This window comes from Vombatus ursinus, unplaced genomic scaffold (assembly GCF_900497805.2).
Source record: "Vombatus ursinus unplaced genomic scaffold, bare-nosed wombat genome assembly UNPS02014789.1, whole genome shotgun sequence".
Lineage (NCBI taxonomy): Eukaryota > Metazoa > Chordata > Mammalia > Diprotodontia > Vombatidae > Vombatus > Vombatus ursinus.
In genome coordinates this window covers 22,464,986-22,482,095 of record NW_020954567.1, presented here as the reverse complement: position 1 = coordinate 22,482,095, position 17,110 = coordinate 22,464,986, and the positions used below count along the sequence as shown (strand labels likewise).

Below are 17,110 nucleotides of genomic sequence, written 5' to 3'. Positions count from 1 at the left end.
AGAGCATCATACAATTAGGGGCCATGTGTTGCTGTGAGGCTCAAAGTCTCCCGAGGATGGTAACAAACACCCAGTGGGGGCTGTTTCCACATACAGGGGTAGGGTTTTGTGTGTAATTTTCCAACCTTGCCCAGGTCTTGGCCTCCCTCTGTGCTGTCTCTTTCCTTGGCTGGCCAAGTCAGCTTCTCTCCTTCCTGAGCCTTTAACTGCCTGTTCTCAATCTGTCTTCATCGTCAGTCTCTTCCCCCTCCTCCCAGATGTACTCACCATTCATGGGCACCCAGTTTTTTCTCTTATGTAAGAGCCCGAAAGGAAGAAATGACCAAAGAGCTATGCTAGCAGTACATGCTGCTGCCATTGATGAACTTGGGAGATCTTGTGACTCTTTATTAAGGATTTATAGTCTGTCCCTTCTGCCAATTCTACAGACTGCTCTTTGACAATTTATTGTTACTAGAGTGACATTTGTGCAAGGCAACATGTGGTTTTTGTTCTGAATCTCTGAGCTGCTAGTGCTTTTCCCTTTTAAATTACCTTGCATCTGGTCTGTATGGTGGGTTTTTTTTTTTTTTTTTTTTTTTGGCGAGGCAATTGGGGTTAAGTGACTTGCCCAGATTCACACGGCTATTGAGTGTTATGTGTCTGAGGCAGGATTCAAACTCAGGTCCTCCTGACTCTGGGGCTGGTACTCTATCCACTGCTCCACCTAGGTGCCCCTGTATGTTTTTTCATATGTTTCTATTTACACACATGCTACCTTACTGCATAGTAAAAATAATAATAATAATGATAGCTGACATTTATATAGCACCAATTATGCGTTTGGCTCCTTACCAAGAGCTTTAGAATTATCTCATTTTATCCTCATAACAATGCTTGGAAGAAGGATTTTATTCTTTATTTTGCAGTTGAGGAAACTGAGGCAAATAGAGATGAAGTGACTCACCCAGGGTCACCCAGCTAATAAGTGTCTAAGGTTGGATTTGAACTCAGGTCTCTCTGACTGTAAGCCCAGTGCTTGCTCTTTATCAACTAAGCCACCTAGTTTCCTCAAAGTAGGCTCTTTGAAGGCGGGGACTATATATATATATACATCTTTTCTTTTCTTTGTATTTCCATTGCTTGTTTTTCGATTGATTATTCTCTACATCTATATGTATGGACCTGAAAAGACCATTTGTTAAAATCTTAAAGGGATAGAACCTCCAACAAGCACATATATTTTTGCTTCTTAGAGGATAATTCAATTCAACAGACAGTTATGAGGTGCTTGTGCTAGGTGTAGAGGGTATAAAAACAAAAATGAAATGACTCCTGACCTCAAGGAGCTTACATTCTACTGAGAGGATATAATATGTACCAGGTTAAAGCAAGTTGAGGGTAACCTATAGGCTTCAGACCCATTAGTGAGTTAGGGGCATGTCTACCTCAAGCATGTGAAGACTTGTGCTGGTGGAATGGGCAGATGAGAACAATTTGTTCCAATGGCCATGAAGGCAGCTGACAAGATGCTGTGGAAAAATTAGAGCTTGGTCAGACATCAAAGACTCCAAGTTCATCCACTGCATCCTGGGCCATCACCAGTCATCTTGACTTGTGTCTTGCCACTGGACGTGGATGACTCTGGAAGAGAAAGTGAGGCTGACAACTTTGTGCAGCTCTGCCTCATTTAAATCCAATTTGCTCTTGAGTCGAGACATTACCCCGTGATGTCATTGGTCCTCTTTGAAAACGAATGACAAATAACAACAACAATAACATGTACGTAGGTGAGTAAAGACAAAAAAGTAAAATCAATGCAAAGTAATTTGAGCAGTGCTGGCATGATGGTGGTGGTGAGTGAAATCAGGGAAGGCCCCGCTTTTGAGCAAGAATTGGTTTTTCTGAAACAGAGGGACCCTAGAGCAAGATAGCATATACTGACAGACTTCCAGCTCCTTCTTAAAGACCTCCAGTGATGTGAAACTCACTACTTCCTGGGGGAACTTATTGTAATTTTAGACAGTTGTAATTTCCAGCAAATGTTTCCTTATGTTGAGATAAAAATCTACCTCTTTCTGATGTAAATGTATTTCCTGGTTCTGCCCCATGGGACCAAGCTTAGAATCTCTTGTCTCTTTCTCATGACAGACCTTAAATATCTGCATGTCGTATAGAGATTAGATGAAGAAACTTAGCCCCAGAAGTGGGAAGTGCCTTCCTCAGGGCCACGTAGCTATTTATTGGCGGAGCCAGGGCTATGACCCAGGTCTGGCTTGGTAAAACCTGGGCACCGGGTTTGGAGGGCACCTCTTATATGATTACCAATCTCCCTTCTCCTCCTGTTGGGAGGACATTTCACCAGGATTGGCCCTGGCTGGTCCTTTCCCTCCATAGATCTGTCTGTGACATTGTCTTTTGGACAGGTTTATGTACAACTTCATGGATAGCAATATGGCAGTATTCGTATGCCCTCTTCCCTTGCCCCACTCTTTATGTCTCTTTAGGTGTCCAAAGTTAAGCTCCTGCCCTTAAAATTCTTCCATAAGAAAGGCCTATTGCATTTGTAATTGTTAACTGGCTTGCTTTCCCCCAAAGAAGCTTTGACAAATGGCGACACCAATATTCTATTTCCTCCCCTCCCCATCCTAAACCCTCTGCAATATGGCTACCGAGCTCATAATTCAGCTTCAACTGCCTTCTCCAAAATCATCACTGATCTTTCTCTCTTGTGTTTTTTTTTTTTTTTTGAGGCAATGGGGTTGAGTGACTTGCCCAGGGTCACACAGCTACTAAATATCTGAGTTGGGATTTGAATTCGAGTCCTTCTGGCTCCAGGGCTGATGCTCTATCCACTGTACCACCTAGCTACCCAATCAATTGCCAACTCTAAATAACTCCTCTTAGCTCCAAGATTAAAGATAAAGTTCTTTGTTTTGCATTCAAAGCTCTCCACTGCTAGTGTCCTTCCTAGAATTCTAATCTTCTTGCTTTCTTAGTCCCCTCTATAATCTAGCCATTCTGGTTTGCTTGCTGCTTCCTGAGCTCACTCCACCGCCCTTTGCATGAAATGTGCCTTGTACTCTCTTCCCCGTCTGACAACTTTTAGATTACCTAAGATTCCAGGAAACCTTTCCTGGTTCCTCCAGCTGCTAGTGACATTTCCTCTACTTGTACCTCCATCTACCCTGTATTCCTTTTGTATGTTCTGATTTGCATATGTTGTTTTTCATGTTAGAATGGAAGCTTCTTGAGGGCAGGAAATGTTCTTGTTTTCTCTTCTTGGCCCCAGTGCTTAGCCCAGTGCTGTCGTAGTAAGTGATTAATAAATGCTTGTTGGTTGATTTGGTGATGATTTTAATTGCTGAGACATCTTTCAAATATTTTAATCATGACCTTTAGGTCTTTAATTATCCCAATTCCTGTTGATTTCTTCAGAGTTCAAGTTGGAGAGCTTCCCTCAGCAGCTGTCTTGACCTTCTTCCCAACCATGACCCGAGTGTCTGTACCCTCCAGTGAATCACATACTTGTGTTCTACACCTGGCTCTCCTTCAGTGCTCCTGCCTCACTGTGAGCCTTTGGAGAAGTTACTATGCTTCTATTAAATAGCTTTCTGTTTTCTCAGCTTTTGGCTAATGTCTAAAACACAGAGATGCCAAACAGTTCTTAGGAATGCACCATTCTAAATTCCTCAGGCTCTCATTTAGTCTTATAGAAATATTCCCCACAACCCTATATCTAAGAGGATTTTATTAGCCTGCAAAGTCTGGTCCCACAATCATCACAAGTACTGCTCCTGTCTTTCCTCATCTCCCTTCCACCCTTTTACTATTTCTCTATTTTCTACTGTGTCTAAAGGGACATAAACACAGGCTCAAATATTCAAATGGACCTGTGGTTTCATGGATCTGTACCTCCAGTGGTACTGATCACACAGCCCATCCATTCTTGCCCATCCTCTGTGATGCCTGTCCATGCCCCACCATCACTTGTAACAAGGTAGTCTACCCAACACGTTGGAAGTCTTTCTCACTTTCTCTTGACATTGAGAGGTTACCACTAGAGTATTTGGACTGTCCACTTTGCCCAGACCATCTTTTCTTCTAGTGGCTTAGTGGATTGAGTACTAGATTTGGAATCAGGAAGAACTGAGTTTGAATCCTGCCTCATATATTTACTATCTCTGTGGTCCTGAGCAACCATCTTCTAACTCAGTTTTCTCATCTGAAAAATGGGAATAATAATGACAGCTATCACATAGGCCTATTCTGAAGTGGAGATTAAATGAGATACTATTTGTAAAGCACTTAGCATAGTGCCTCGAATGATGTAGGTACTTAAAAATGCTGTTTCCTTTCCTTCTTAGAAATAGATGGTGGTGTAGTGGATAGAATTCTGGGCCTGGAATCAGGAAGACCTGTGTTCCAATCTGAACCCAGATATGTAATAGCTGTGTAACCCTGGGCAAGTCACTTAATTTCTGTTTGCCTCAGTGTCCTCAACTGTAAAATAAAGATAATAATAGCACTTACCTCTCAGGGTTGTTGTGAACATCAAATGAGATAATATTGTAAAAAGTGCTTAGCACTTTTTGCCTGTAGGAGCAATATAAATGCTCATTCCCCCTCCCCTTTCATTTTAAGGGAGATAATATATTTAAAGCACTTCGTTTTAAACTTAAAACTCTACATAATTGTTAGTTATAATTATCTCCCTATTACACATTTCCTTGGTGACATCACTTTTTTTTTCTGTGAAGTTTCCCATTGGTTATATGCAGTCTCCTAACACATATCATGTGCCCCCTACCTTTCCAATCTTCTGACACCTTACAGTCCCTACCACGCATTCTGGGATTCAATGCCACTGCCCTCCTCGCTGTTCCTTGAACAAGTCGATCCATTACTGGACTCTGGGAATTTCTCTGGCCATCCCCCAGGCCTGCGATGCTCTCCCTCCTCATCTCTGCCTCCTGGCTTCCTTCAAATCTCGGCTAAACTTCCACCTTCCACAGGAAACCTTTCTCAATCTCTCTGAAGTCTAATGCCTTCCCTCTACTGACGATTTCCTAGTCATTCCATGTATAACTTGTTTGTACATAGTTTGTAGGTTGTCTCCCTGTGCCCGGCCGCGCCGTGCACTCTCCTCCTATAAGGAGCAGGCTGCCAGAGTCTGTGAGTTCCTTGAGGGCAGGGACTGTCTTTCACCTTTCCCCAGCACTTAGTACAGTGCTTAGCACATAGTAGGTGCTTAAGAAATGTTTACTGGCTCCTGACTGGCTGACTATGTCAGTCAGTCAACAAGCATTTATTAAGTGCTTACTATGTGCACTGAGTGTGATGTCAAGTGATGGAGCAACAGAGAAAGCAAAAATATGGTCTCTGCCCTCAAGTAGCTGACTTTCTAACAGTGGGAGAAATTATGCAAATGACTGTTCATACAAGATATCTATCTACTAGTTAATTTCCTTCCATGTGACGCTCATTTTTAATTCTTTGGAGACTGTTGTAATCCATGTCTTGCCGACATGCAGCAACTCGAGTAAAATGTTCATTTGAAAAGGCAGATTTTTGTTTCCATGGGAAGTTTGAGGTCATTCGAGGAGCTTTGCAATTTCCTGTTCTCTGGCTTCTTTTCAACTCTGGACAGAGGGCAAATGAACATGGCCTACAGAAAACCGAGGCAGGAAACCCCATAGATAAGAATTTCTCATGCAGAGTAAGCCTGAAGGCAAGAGAGAGGAGATGATGACTTTGCTGGCTGTGAGCCTGCCTGCCTGCCTGCCTGCGTGCCTCTTCCTCTCACCCTTCAAACTCAGTCAAGTTTATTTTAGCTGCTGGGCACGTGTGATTGAACATGTCTATTCCATGCGCATTTGAAGAATTATACTCAGGTCCTGGGGGAAGTCCACCTTTTACAGTCTCACCCAAAGGCTGCAGTGGTGCCAAGCACCTTCCTGAAGACTGGATATGGGTGAGGCGGCAGGGCCTCAGAACTGGGAGAGAGCTATGCATCCTGGTGTCGAAGGCACAGCAAATGCAAAGCATATCAAGTCTATGATGTTAGTCAATCTCCCAGAACTTCTGGGAGAGGGTCTGTGTGAAAGCAGTTCTCTGGTTCCAGCCAAGCACAGTAAATGGACTTTCAGAAGCGAAATTGTTTTTGGGAGAGAAAGGGATGGGGGAGGGTGTTATTGGCTAACGGGTGGGAGGAAGGAGGCAATAATCAGGGGGAGGGAGGAGAAAAAAGGGCAAAGGTTGGGAGGAGCAGAGAAAGAAGATTAGGAGGCAGGGAGAGAGGAGCAGGTGAAGAGACTGCCGGGAGGAGGTAGGAGGTAGTTATGGAGGGGGAGAAAAAGATGTGAGTGGGAAGAGAAGAGTGCCTGACTGGGGTCTCATCTAATTAATTTGCCAGCATGTATAAAAACAGAAAACGTGGGGAACAAATGCAGAGCTGGAGGGAGGGGAAGGGAGCTGTCCTTTGAAGACTCTGGAGCCTCCATCTGCTCCCTGGAGCTGGGGGGTGGGTCCGTCAGGAAATCTGACAACTCTGTTCCCATGGTCATTGTTTGTGGCCGCCCCTTCTGTCTGTGCTGGGAGACCCCTCCTCCCCCTTCTCAGCTTCTCCAGTTAATGTACAGAGTATGAAAAGGAGAGTGAAGGGTGGGAAGGGGCAGGAAGCCCAGAGGGCGACGAAGAGAAAGGGATGCCCGACAGAAGCCAGGTGTACATTCTCCGCAGCTCTTCTGGAGCTCTGTAAAGGCATGTTGGTCACAATCTGCTCCCTAGCCGGCTGTCAAGTGTTCCAGGTCAAAGACTCATCTGGGGAAAGGACTAGGGAGGGGAGACCTTTTCTTTCCTCCTTTCTTTAGCTCTCAAATCCCTCAAAGCTACGTAAAACACTTCTGATTTCTCCTTGTTCCGACTGAGGCTCATGCCTGCCAGCCTTAGCTGTTGTCAGTCGGTCAGTCAATAAAAATTTATCAAGTGCCTACTATGTGCCAGGCACTGTGCTAAGTGCTGGGGATACAAAAAGAGGCAAAAGACAGTCCCTGCCCTCAAGGAAGTCATAATCTAATGGGGGAGACGACGACGATGATGTACAAACAAAGTATATACGGGATAAATTGGAGATAATCAGCCGAGGTTGATAGCCTTCCTGCTTCCACTTTTCCCTTTCCAATCCACCCAGTGATGCCTAAAAGCACAGGCTACAAACTATGACTGCAGAGGTAAAAACCATTAGTGGCCCCCCTATTGCTTCTAAGATAAAAGACAAAATCTTCAGCCTGGTTTTAAAGGCCTCCCTAAAGTCTACCCCCTACTTACGCTGTCACCCTCATCTCATACCACTTTCCTTCATGAATTCTTTTTTCTAGCCAAACTGACTTATTGACCATTCTCTAAACTGAATATTTTAACTCTTTCCTTCAGTTCATCCTCAAAGGTCATCCCTCCTGCCTAGGATCAGTCAGCCAGTCAGCCAACAGGCAGTTATTAAGTCCTTACTATGTGCCAGGCACTGTACCAAGCTCTGGGGGAAAGAAAGAAAGGCAAAAACACTTCCTGCTCTCAAGGAGCTTCCATTCTAATGAGAGAAACATGGAAATAATGGACAAAAAGAAATCTCCAAGGGGAAGACTAGCAGCTGGGGGGTTGGGAAATACTTCCAACAGAAGATAGAATTTAAGCTGAGTCTTGAAGGAAGCTAGGGAAATTGAGAGGCTGAGTTTTCTGAGGGGCAGAAAATTCTGGGTGTAGAGGACAGCTGCAAAGGCTTTCTGATCAGGTTCAGCTCAGATGCCACCTCTTGATCCCTCCCCTCCCCCAGTTAATTCTTCCATTTGCCTCATTAAATTATCTGGGTACTTGTTGTACGTTCTTAGTAGAATGTATGTTCTCTGAGAGCAGGGACTGCTCTGGTTTTTGTCTTTCTGCAGCACTTATTAGAGCGTTTTGCTCGCAGTAAATGGAGAATAACAATAGCTAACATTTATGTAGCACCTACAATGTTCCCAGTACTGTATTAAGTGCTTTTTGAATACTATCTCCTTTGATTTCTCACAGCAACCCTGGGAGGTAGATGCTATTATTATCCCCATTTTACAGATGAGGAAACTGTGGCAAACAGAGGGGAAGTGACTTGCTCTGGCTCAGCCAGCTTGTATCTCAGGTCAAATTTGAACTCCAAACTCGGCACTCTATTGAATTTAATTAAATGCAGTTTCTGCCTGGGATAAGTCAAGTCAACAAGCAATGATTAAAAACTTGCTGGGTGTCAGGCATGGTTCTGGAGAAAGGTATTGCTGCTACTAGAGAGACTGTAGAGAGCCTTGGGGTTGAATTTGTCTGAAAGCATAGGGAATTTTGACAAGGTTTCTTAAGAGTTTTTGGCTGCATATTTAGCTAAGCTCTCTCTGCCATGGTTAGAAAATATGACTACTGTAGTTATAGCCATCTTGAGACTTGGATGAATTTTTGGTGAATGGAAGCAATTTCCTAAGTCATAGGAATTATCTGGCTATTTGGATAATTGTCCCAATTCTCTGACTTCATCCTGCCTAGAAGAGGTAGCGGTAGATAAGCACTAGGCTTGTGAGCAGAAGTGTCTATGGGATTGTTGATGGCTTCCTGTGTTATGGATTACAGCAGGTAATACTTAATGCTTGCAATCCTAACTATTCGCCGTCATTTTGCAGATGAGGATAACCTAAGGAATAGGGAGGGTAAATGGTTTCCTGGAATTGTTCTAGGACTGGAGGAAGGAACAAAACTGCGATTTTTCTCTCAGTTGCTCTAATCTCCAGCTACCCTTTTTGGCTACAAGCCTGGTGTGACTCTATCTGACTTGAAGAAAGTATGAGTTGATGGCCTATCTGATGGAAGGGGGAGAGAGAGAAGGGAATACTCCCCAGCTCTTTGCAAAACACTACAAAGATTGAAAGTTACAATGTATAGCAAAGCCAGAGTCAATGACTCCTAACTTTAAGAACATATTTTCCATCTCTGCTGGGGTCCAGACCTAATAAATCAGGGCTAGAGAATTGCCCCTGTCCTTTCTTCTCTCTAGCATTCCCACCAACACACCCCACTGGGCTCTGTAGGGGGCTGGGTATCTATTAAACCAGGTGTCTTCAGGAAGCCCACAGGCCCCCTTAAGTTCATCCTCATTAAGCTATCCTGAGTTGCTCATTCAAATGAAATCATTCTATAAAGGGCCTAGCACTGTGCCCATTAAGGAATTTATGGGATGGCTGAGAAGGCCAAGTTTCCCCTTGGATTGTCTCCGGTGAGATCTTTGAGCATAGGCTGGAAATCCGCTTGTCAGGTGGAGGGGGTTCCTATTCAGTCATAGGCTGGATCAGATGACCTCCGAGGTATCCTTTCACTTTGAGCTTCTGTGAGAAAATTGCAGAACAAAGGGTTTGTATGCAAGTTCTGGCTTGAGGCAAAATTGGAGTTTTGGAAAGAGAGTGACCATAGAATGCTTCAGGAAGGGAGCAAATAGGATTGGACTTTGGAAAATGAGTGGGATCTGGATAGTAGAGAAGGTCTAAGGAGGTTAGGGAAGGAGGAAAACAGAACCAGCAAAGATGCAAAAACATGATTGAATATGCCATGTGTGCTGAGCACGATGAGAACGGAGGCTGCCTACTGGGCAGCTATCAGAGATAAAATGGGGTCCCTTGATGGAGGGTCTTAAAGAGTTTGGAGATGATAGAACATGGAGTCATTGGAGGTTTTTGATTGGGGTTCAATTCAAATGACATTTAAGGAAGATTAGTGATATGCAGGATAGATTAGATGGCAGAGAGGTAGACATAGGGGAATCCAAAATAATAAGAATAATGATAGCTAATATTTATATAGCACTCACTATGTGCTGGGCACTGTGCTAAGCACTTTACAAACATCATCTCCTTTAATCCTAACAGCAGCCATGAAAGGTAGCTGTTTTTATAATCCCCATTTTACATTTGAGGAAACTGAGGCAGACAGGTTGTGCAGGGTTGCATGGCTAGTAAGGGTCTGAGGCAGGATTAAAATACAGGTCTTCTGACTCCAGGCACACAATCTATCCACTGCGCCTTCTTCACTGTTGGCTGAAATCAAATCTTGCTGCCTGGAGTATGGAAGCCACAAAGGCTATCAGCCAGAAGCCACCTTTCTACCTGATATGGTAGCGTGACCAGCTTTTCAATTGATTCAGCAACCAAATAGAGGGGTGGGGGTGGGGAGGGATTCAATTTAGTAACGAGTCATTCATAGCCAGAAGCGACTATGAAGGGGGAGAGAATATCCGCCTATGTTTAAGTTTCTGCATGGTCCCCTAGGGACATACTGCGCATAGTCAAAGGGAGAAAGGAAGGGAAGGGAGGGGAGGGGAGAACAGTTGTGGGGTGAGCCTTTTACCTTAGAAATGGAGAGGAAGGGATGATTTTGAGAAGACTGAAAAGGAAGAATCCATAGGACTTGGGGACTGATTAGCTATGGGAGAGGCTGGGGATCAAGACAAGAATGCTTTGTATGATGGATCTGTGCATCAGGAGACCAGGGTTCTCATCCCAGTTCTGGGACCACGCAGACTGTATCACCTTTAATAAGTGGGTGTGGTTGGACTGGGTGAGCTCTGAGGTCTCTGTCAGCGGTAAAACGTTGTGATTATAAGAATAGTTGTGTAAGAGACAGGAATAGGGGGAAATGAGGTGACTGGTAGAAACCATATAATTTACTTCCGACCTTCCTGGCCCATCTACATTCAGGCACCACAGCCCTGTGCCGGCTTCCACAGCACCACCCTTCCAATGCCTGTGAATCTCTGACTGAATAGATTCTGAGCATCTATACCCTTAGAATGGTATGGTGGCTGGGGCGAGTTGCCATTTAGAACTGGTTATAGGTATGCACAATTCTGCCTAAGCTTCCAGTGAGAGCTCTTTGTAATCTGTCAAGTTCTATATAAATGTAGGTTACTATCATTATTCTACTTAATCATATTGCTTTCATGCTTATCCTTAGGGATTATGGGAAAAGTGAAAAGACCATTGGATTTGGGATGTCAGGACATGGCTGTGAATTCTGGCCCTACTATTTCTGTGATCTTGGATAGGCCTCCTAGTCTCTCTGGGCCTCAGTTTCCACATTTGTAAAATGAGGGAGTTGGATAAGATTGCCTCTATGGTGCCATGTAGTTCCACAAAATGGAATATATATGGGAATGTGTTCAAATGTGTATATGGGAATGTGTTCAAATATTTTTAAAAATACAGAGTGGACCTTCTCCTCTCCTTTCCATGGTTCTATGGGTGGTACTTACCAAGCATTTATTGTATCTCCTATGTAACAGGCAACAGGGATACAAATACAATACATGAAACAATCTCTACTCACAAAGAACTTTTAATTTTTTAAATTTAAATTTAATGTTTAATTTTAATATTATCCTGGTAGACCGGGTAAAATATCAGGGATCAGTGGGTTTGTTTGGGGTGGGTGGCCTAGATCTGAAATTTCACCAGTGTATGGAGGTTCCCTTCACTTGATGGTAACCCATGGTCTTGAACACTAAGAGGTTAAGTGTCGTTGCTATTGTTGTTTGTCCTTTGTTCTCAAAGAGGACCATGACATCATGGAAGTGATACCATGACGTGCAAGTGAATTGGATTTAAGTGAGGGAGGGCCGTGCAAGGTCACCAGCCTCACTTTCTCCTCCAGAGTGTCTATCGTTTGTGCCTGAGACAGGACGTGGATCTAAGTCTTCGTGATTCCAAGGCTGACCTCTATACTGTGCCATTCCTTTACTCAGGAATCATGAATAGTAAATGATGGTCTGTTCATTATGTTGCTGTTTGATGCAGCATATGCCCCCAATAACATTACAGTATTTCAGAGAGGTGGCAAATAAGGGAAAGACTCCAAAAGAAAAGTAGAAATGGGAGTAAAGTATGGGGTGACAAGGAGACTTTTTTTTGCCTACCATACATAATCTTGTTAGTGAAGTATCCTGCACACTCTCACTGTCATTAATGGAGGAAGATATTACATATCTACTTTTAGTGAGAATGTTTTTTGTTTTTTGTTTTTTACCCATAATAGTGAGGAGTTCACATTATATCATCTACACTCTCTCCTGGGTCCCAAAAGAGCTAACCATATACTTTTGTAGGATGGCTGTTAAAGGATAGACATCCAGTAGGTGGCCTTGGAACAGAGATGGGCTAAATGGCCATATTGGGAATGACCCTATGACCTTGCCCTTCCAAACATCAGGTTTTCACCAGCTGAACCAAACAGATAAAGGGCAAAGGTTGTTAGGGGATAGATAGCCAGGAGCTATTATTGACTGGAGTAAACCCAGATATCCTTAGAGCTATAACTGCTATGGTAATTAATTACTCCCTTGGGTCATTCACTGATTTGGGGGTTAGAGATATGATGCACAAATATTTCTGAACATATGCATATACATTGTGTATATACATATGTAATACACATACGTTATAAGTGCATTTCTGGGTTCTAGGTCTATGGAAACCTTTAGAACAGAGATTCTTAATGTGTGTGTGTGTGTGTGTGTGTGTGTGTGCGCGTGTGTGTGTGTTACAGACTCCTTTGGCAGTCTGGTGAAACCAATGGACTTCTCAGAATAATTCTTTTAAAATGCATAAAATAAAATACATAGGATTACAAAGAAAACCAATCATATTTAAATATAGCTTTCAAAATATAAAAATATCCCAAGTTCATGATCTCCCAGATTGAGAACCCCTGTTTTAGAGGGTAAAGAAGAGATTGGGGGGGGGGTGCAGTTAGGTGGCTCAGTGGATAGAGCACCAGCCCTGGATTCAGAAGGACCTGAGTTCAAATCCGGCCTCAGACACATAACACTTACTAGCTGTGTGACCCTGGGCAAGTCACTTAACCCCCACTGCCCAACCAAAAACAAACAAAACCAAAAAAAAAAAAAGGGAGAAGAGATTGGGCATCTAGAACTATGTCTGCCTTTAGGTGCCATTCCTCTTCCTTCCTCTGGAGCATTTTAATCTAACTTCTTTTTTTCCCCCTCTCTCATGACAGATGGAGTGGCAGCATTCCGTGCTTTCCTGAAGACTGAGTTCAGTGAGGAGAACTTGGAATTCTGGCTAGCCTGTGAGGAGTTCAAGAAGACTCGGTCGACCACCAAGCTGGTTTCCAAGGCTCACAGGATCTTTGAAGAGTTCGTAGATGTTCAGGCCCCTCGAGAGGTATGTTGGTAGTGAGCACCTCGCTGCCTAGGAAGTCTTCACTCATCTTGGCTCTTTGTGGTGGAATAGACCACCATTTTTCTCTCTTGGAGTCTTATTCCAAGGAGTCCATTTGTAGTGAATTGAGCCTCATCAGCTTCGTCTGTTTATAACTGCTGCTAATCACCAGGGTGGTACCTATGGTGGCAAAGGCTTAGAAATTCAAGAAGAGGAGCAAGAGATAGTAGATAGATAGATAGATAGATAGATAGATAGATAGATAGATAGTTAGTTAATTTATTAAGCCCTTACTGCAGACACTGTGCTAAGTACTGGGCATATAAATACTTGCAAGCAAGATGGTCCTGCCCTCAAGGAACTTACATTCTAATGGAGGTAGACATAAAAGAAAGCTGGAAAAGGGGAATGGTAGGTGGGTGTAGCTGAAGATGTCTGAAAACTGCAGTAGAGGTCTAGAACTGAGCAAGAGAAGGCCAAAATTGGTCAGTCAAACCCCAAGGTGGTTCCAGAGGGTGGGGGCCAACTTTCTCATCAGGAGGAAGTGGAGATGATGGGTCTAGTAGACTGGAGTAGGGATATGTTAAATGACCTGTTAGGTGGTCGTGTCTGGAAAGAACCATATTGGCGCAGGACTCTTGGTAGCCGACAAGCCTAAAGGGACTGTTTTAAGTTTCAGATGGGATTTCTTATGGAGAACGGAGGGAAACCTGGGAGAATTTAATCATCGGATGTGGGAGGAAAGGAAGGGAACAAGCATTTAAGAACCTACTATGTGATAGGCACTATGCTAAGGGCTTTACAAATATTACATCATTTGTGATATGTGGCTGAGTCACAGCCCTAGAGAACTTTGACTATAATCTGCTTAAGGTGTCTTGTTACCAATTTAAAAAAATAGATAGAAAGATAGATAGATAGATAGAAGGATAGATTTTATTTGGGCACATTGGTCACTTCCCAACAAGCTCCCTTCCCTCACAATACCTTGCTGTAAAATAAAGTTAAGCAAAACCATGTAATAGAATAGGATGATTACCATTTGATAATATAAAGGAAAACTTTGTGCTTAAATTCTGATAGTTTGGTTCCAGGGTGGTCCCTTGTATTTGACTAGAGTTTTGTTGACTTGTGGTCAATGGGTATAGTGTTCCCCCTTTCTTCTCTGCATCAGATCTTCCCATGTTTCTCTGAATTCTTCATATCTGTCATTGATTATTGTGCAAAAATATTCCATTATGCTTATAGGAGAGGCGGCGTGGCATAGTGGATAGAAAACTGGCCTCAGGGCCAGGAAGATGTGTGTTTACGTCCTACCACTGATACATACTAGTTGGGTGATCCTGGGGAAGTTGTTCTAGGAAATTCTCTAAGACTGTAAGTTGTAAGGGCAGCTAGATAGGTGGCACAGTGGATAGAGCACCAGACCTGGAGTCAAGAAGACACGAATTCAAATCCAGCTTCAGCTGCTTACTAATTGTGTGACCCTGAGCAAGTTATTTAACCCTGTTTGCCTCAGTTTCTTCAACTGTAAAATGAGCTGGAGAAGGAAATGGCAAACCACTCCAGTATCTTTGCCAAGAAAACCCCAAATAGGGTCACAAAGAGTTGGATACAACTGAACAACAAAAGTAAGTTGTGGGTTATATGACCATTCGCATTGGTAGAAGGAATTTCCTTACAAGGAACTCTCCTTTACAATTAAATCACTGGTTTAGTTCCTCTCCCTATCTGATTGTATAATTCTCATTTTGGAAGGGATGTTTTAACATCCTTGTGGTGTTTAAATGTAGGTAAAAAATGGCAGCCCAGCAAGCATGGAAGGGGGGACCTGTGGGGGGGAAAATGGGATATTCATCAGATGTGCTTATTTTCCAGTTAAGCAAGGATAAGGGGCCTGTTTCAGAAATGTCTGCTGAAGGTCTCAGAAGTAAGAACTTGCCATTGAATTGAATTTATTTTGGAAAGAGCTCTAGGGAGGAGTCAAGTGCTTTGAGTTCTAACCCCGGTCCCACCAGTAATGTTGCATAGCATATTAGACCTGAAGGGACCTTAGAAATAACCTAATTCAATTCCTCCTCAGTTGATAATTACTCATGTCTGAACAAATCACTCCATTTCTTTGTTCTTCCCTTTCTTTAACTGTCAAGTGGGGATAACTTCCCTTTTTACCTCAGGGGATAAAGATGGAACCCAATCACCTCAGTGAAAGTGTTTTGACAAGCAGAAAGCTTCACAGAGGTACAGTATGGCACAGTGGTGGGGAGTTTGAACCCAGGAAGACCTGGGTTCAATCCTGCCTCTGACACATACTAGCTATGGGCAAATATCAGTATCCCAGGCAATTCCACATGGAGAGTTTCTACACAGATCTGGATTTCTTTCTTCTAACCTGACCCCTCCTCCCTTACTCCTTCCCCCCATCTCCCACATGCTCACACCTAAACAAAACAAAATAAGGGGTTATGCAAATATGACTTGTTTATTGTAATTAATATTGGTACAAAACACCAACATATTCCAGGCAAGTCCCCAACCACCAGGTGTCTAGCTTCCTTGTAACCTTATTCTTTCTTTGTGTCTCTAGGTGAACATAGATTTCCAAACTCGGGAAGAAACAAGGAAGAACATGCAAGAACCTTCTTTGACATGCTTTGACCAAGCCCAGGGGAAAGTGCACAGCCTCATGGAGAAAGACTCTTACCCCCGGTTTCTGAGGTCCAAAATGTACTTAGATCTTCTGACTCAAAACCAGAGGAGGCTCAGTTAGAGCTGAAATGAGGACCCATGGAAATCACAGGCTTTCCCCTTCCCCCAGCTGCCAAGACCATATTCCAATGTGAACCATCATCAGTGTTTAACCGCAGTGGAGTTTGGGTTGGGAGGCTGGGGGTGTGAGGAAGAAAGGAAATGGGGCTACTTAAAATGTGTGATCCAGCCGTCGGATTGAGGACTTTAATTCCATTTGCCTGGTTGTGTTTGTGTGTTGGTTAGTGGTAGCGCCTCACAGCTGTTACCCTTCTCTGGGTCAGCAAATGGCCATTCATATTGCCTTGGGTCATTTCTGCTAAGAAGGCAGGTTTGCTATGCTAGGCTAATATGTAAATAATGCAAAAGCAATTCAGCCCCCTCTCCCTTTCCCCACCACCACATTTTATTATCTGATTTCTTGTTAATCCCATATCCTTGAGAGGAAAGAGGGGAAGAATGACCATGGGTCTCTCTGATGTGATTTGTGGTTTAGAAACTATTGCTAGTCCTGGGTGTTTGGGCCTCATTGCACTGGAAAGGAGGTTCCCAGGAGTCCCAGGTTAAGCAAGTCTGCTAGTTAGTGGAGATGGAAGGGAATAAACATTTATTAAGCGCCTACTATGTGCCAGGCACTGTGCTAAGCGCTTTACATTACTATCTCATTTGATAATATCTCATTTTATATATACATATATGTATCTATATCATTTGATTTCAGATGGGATTGAATTAGTGGAGTCAGCTATTTCTTTCATTTCCATTGGCCACCATTCAGTGGGAAAAGAATAGGGGCGGGGTGGGGAACTGGGGCCATTGGGACAAGCTGTAATCACCGCCCATCCTAAATTAGGAGGCTGATTGATTCCCTGTATAGCATTCCCGTGAAAGCACCTAACAGGAGATAGAGTACATGGCCATTGTCACAGCAATTTTCTGTTCCTAGGGAAGCAGAGGGTTTTCTCTTTGAGTGTATTTTACAAGTGTGATCCCCTGGTAGAAGGGGGTGGTCATCTGTAGTGAATGGTGCATTAGACTATTGCCAGGGAGGATAGGGAGGAAGATAGAATGTAGAAGCCCAGTCTTCATGTTTGTTCAACCATTTTCTGGAGGTGGAATGATGGACAGAAGTAACAATAGGC

General features: G+C 43.3%; 1 protein-coding gene across 2 annotated transcripts in view; it reads left to right on the top strand.

Annotated features, from left to right (window-relative positions):
* The window catches only part of RGS8 (regulator of G protein signaling 8), a 67,021-nt gene extending 50,506 nt beyond the window's left edge, over positions 1–16,515 (top strand). For both annotated transcript variants that reach the window (XM_027868607.1, XM_027868608.1), the window contains 2 exons: positions 13,057–13,223; positions 15,808–16,515. In XM_027868607.1, the coding sequence (XP_027724408.1) occupies positions 13,057–13,223; positions 15,808–15,990 (350 nt within the window). In that variant the 3' untranslated portion in view covers positions 15,991–16,515. The remainder of the gene's footprint in view (positions 1–13,056; positions 13,224–15,807) is intronic.
* The last annotated feature ends 595 nt before the right edge of the window (positions 16,516–17,110 follow it).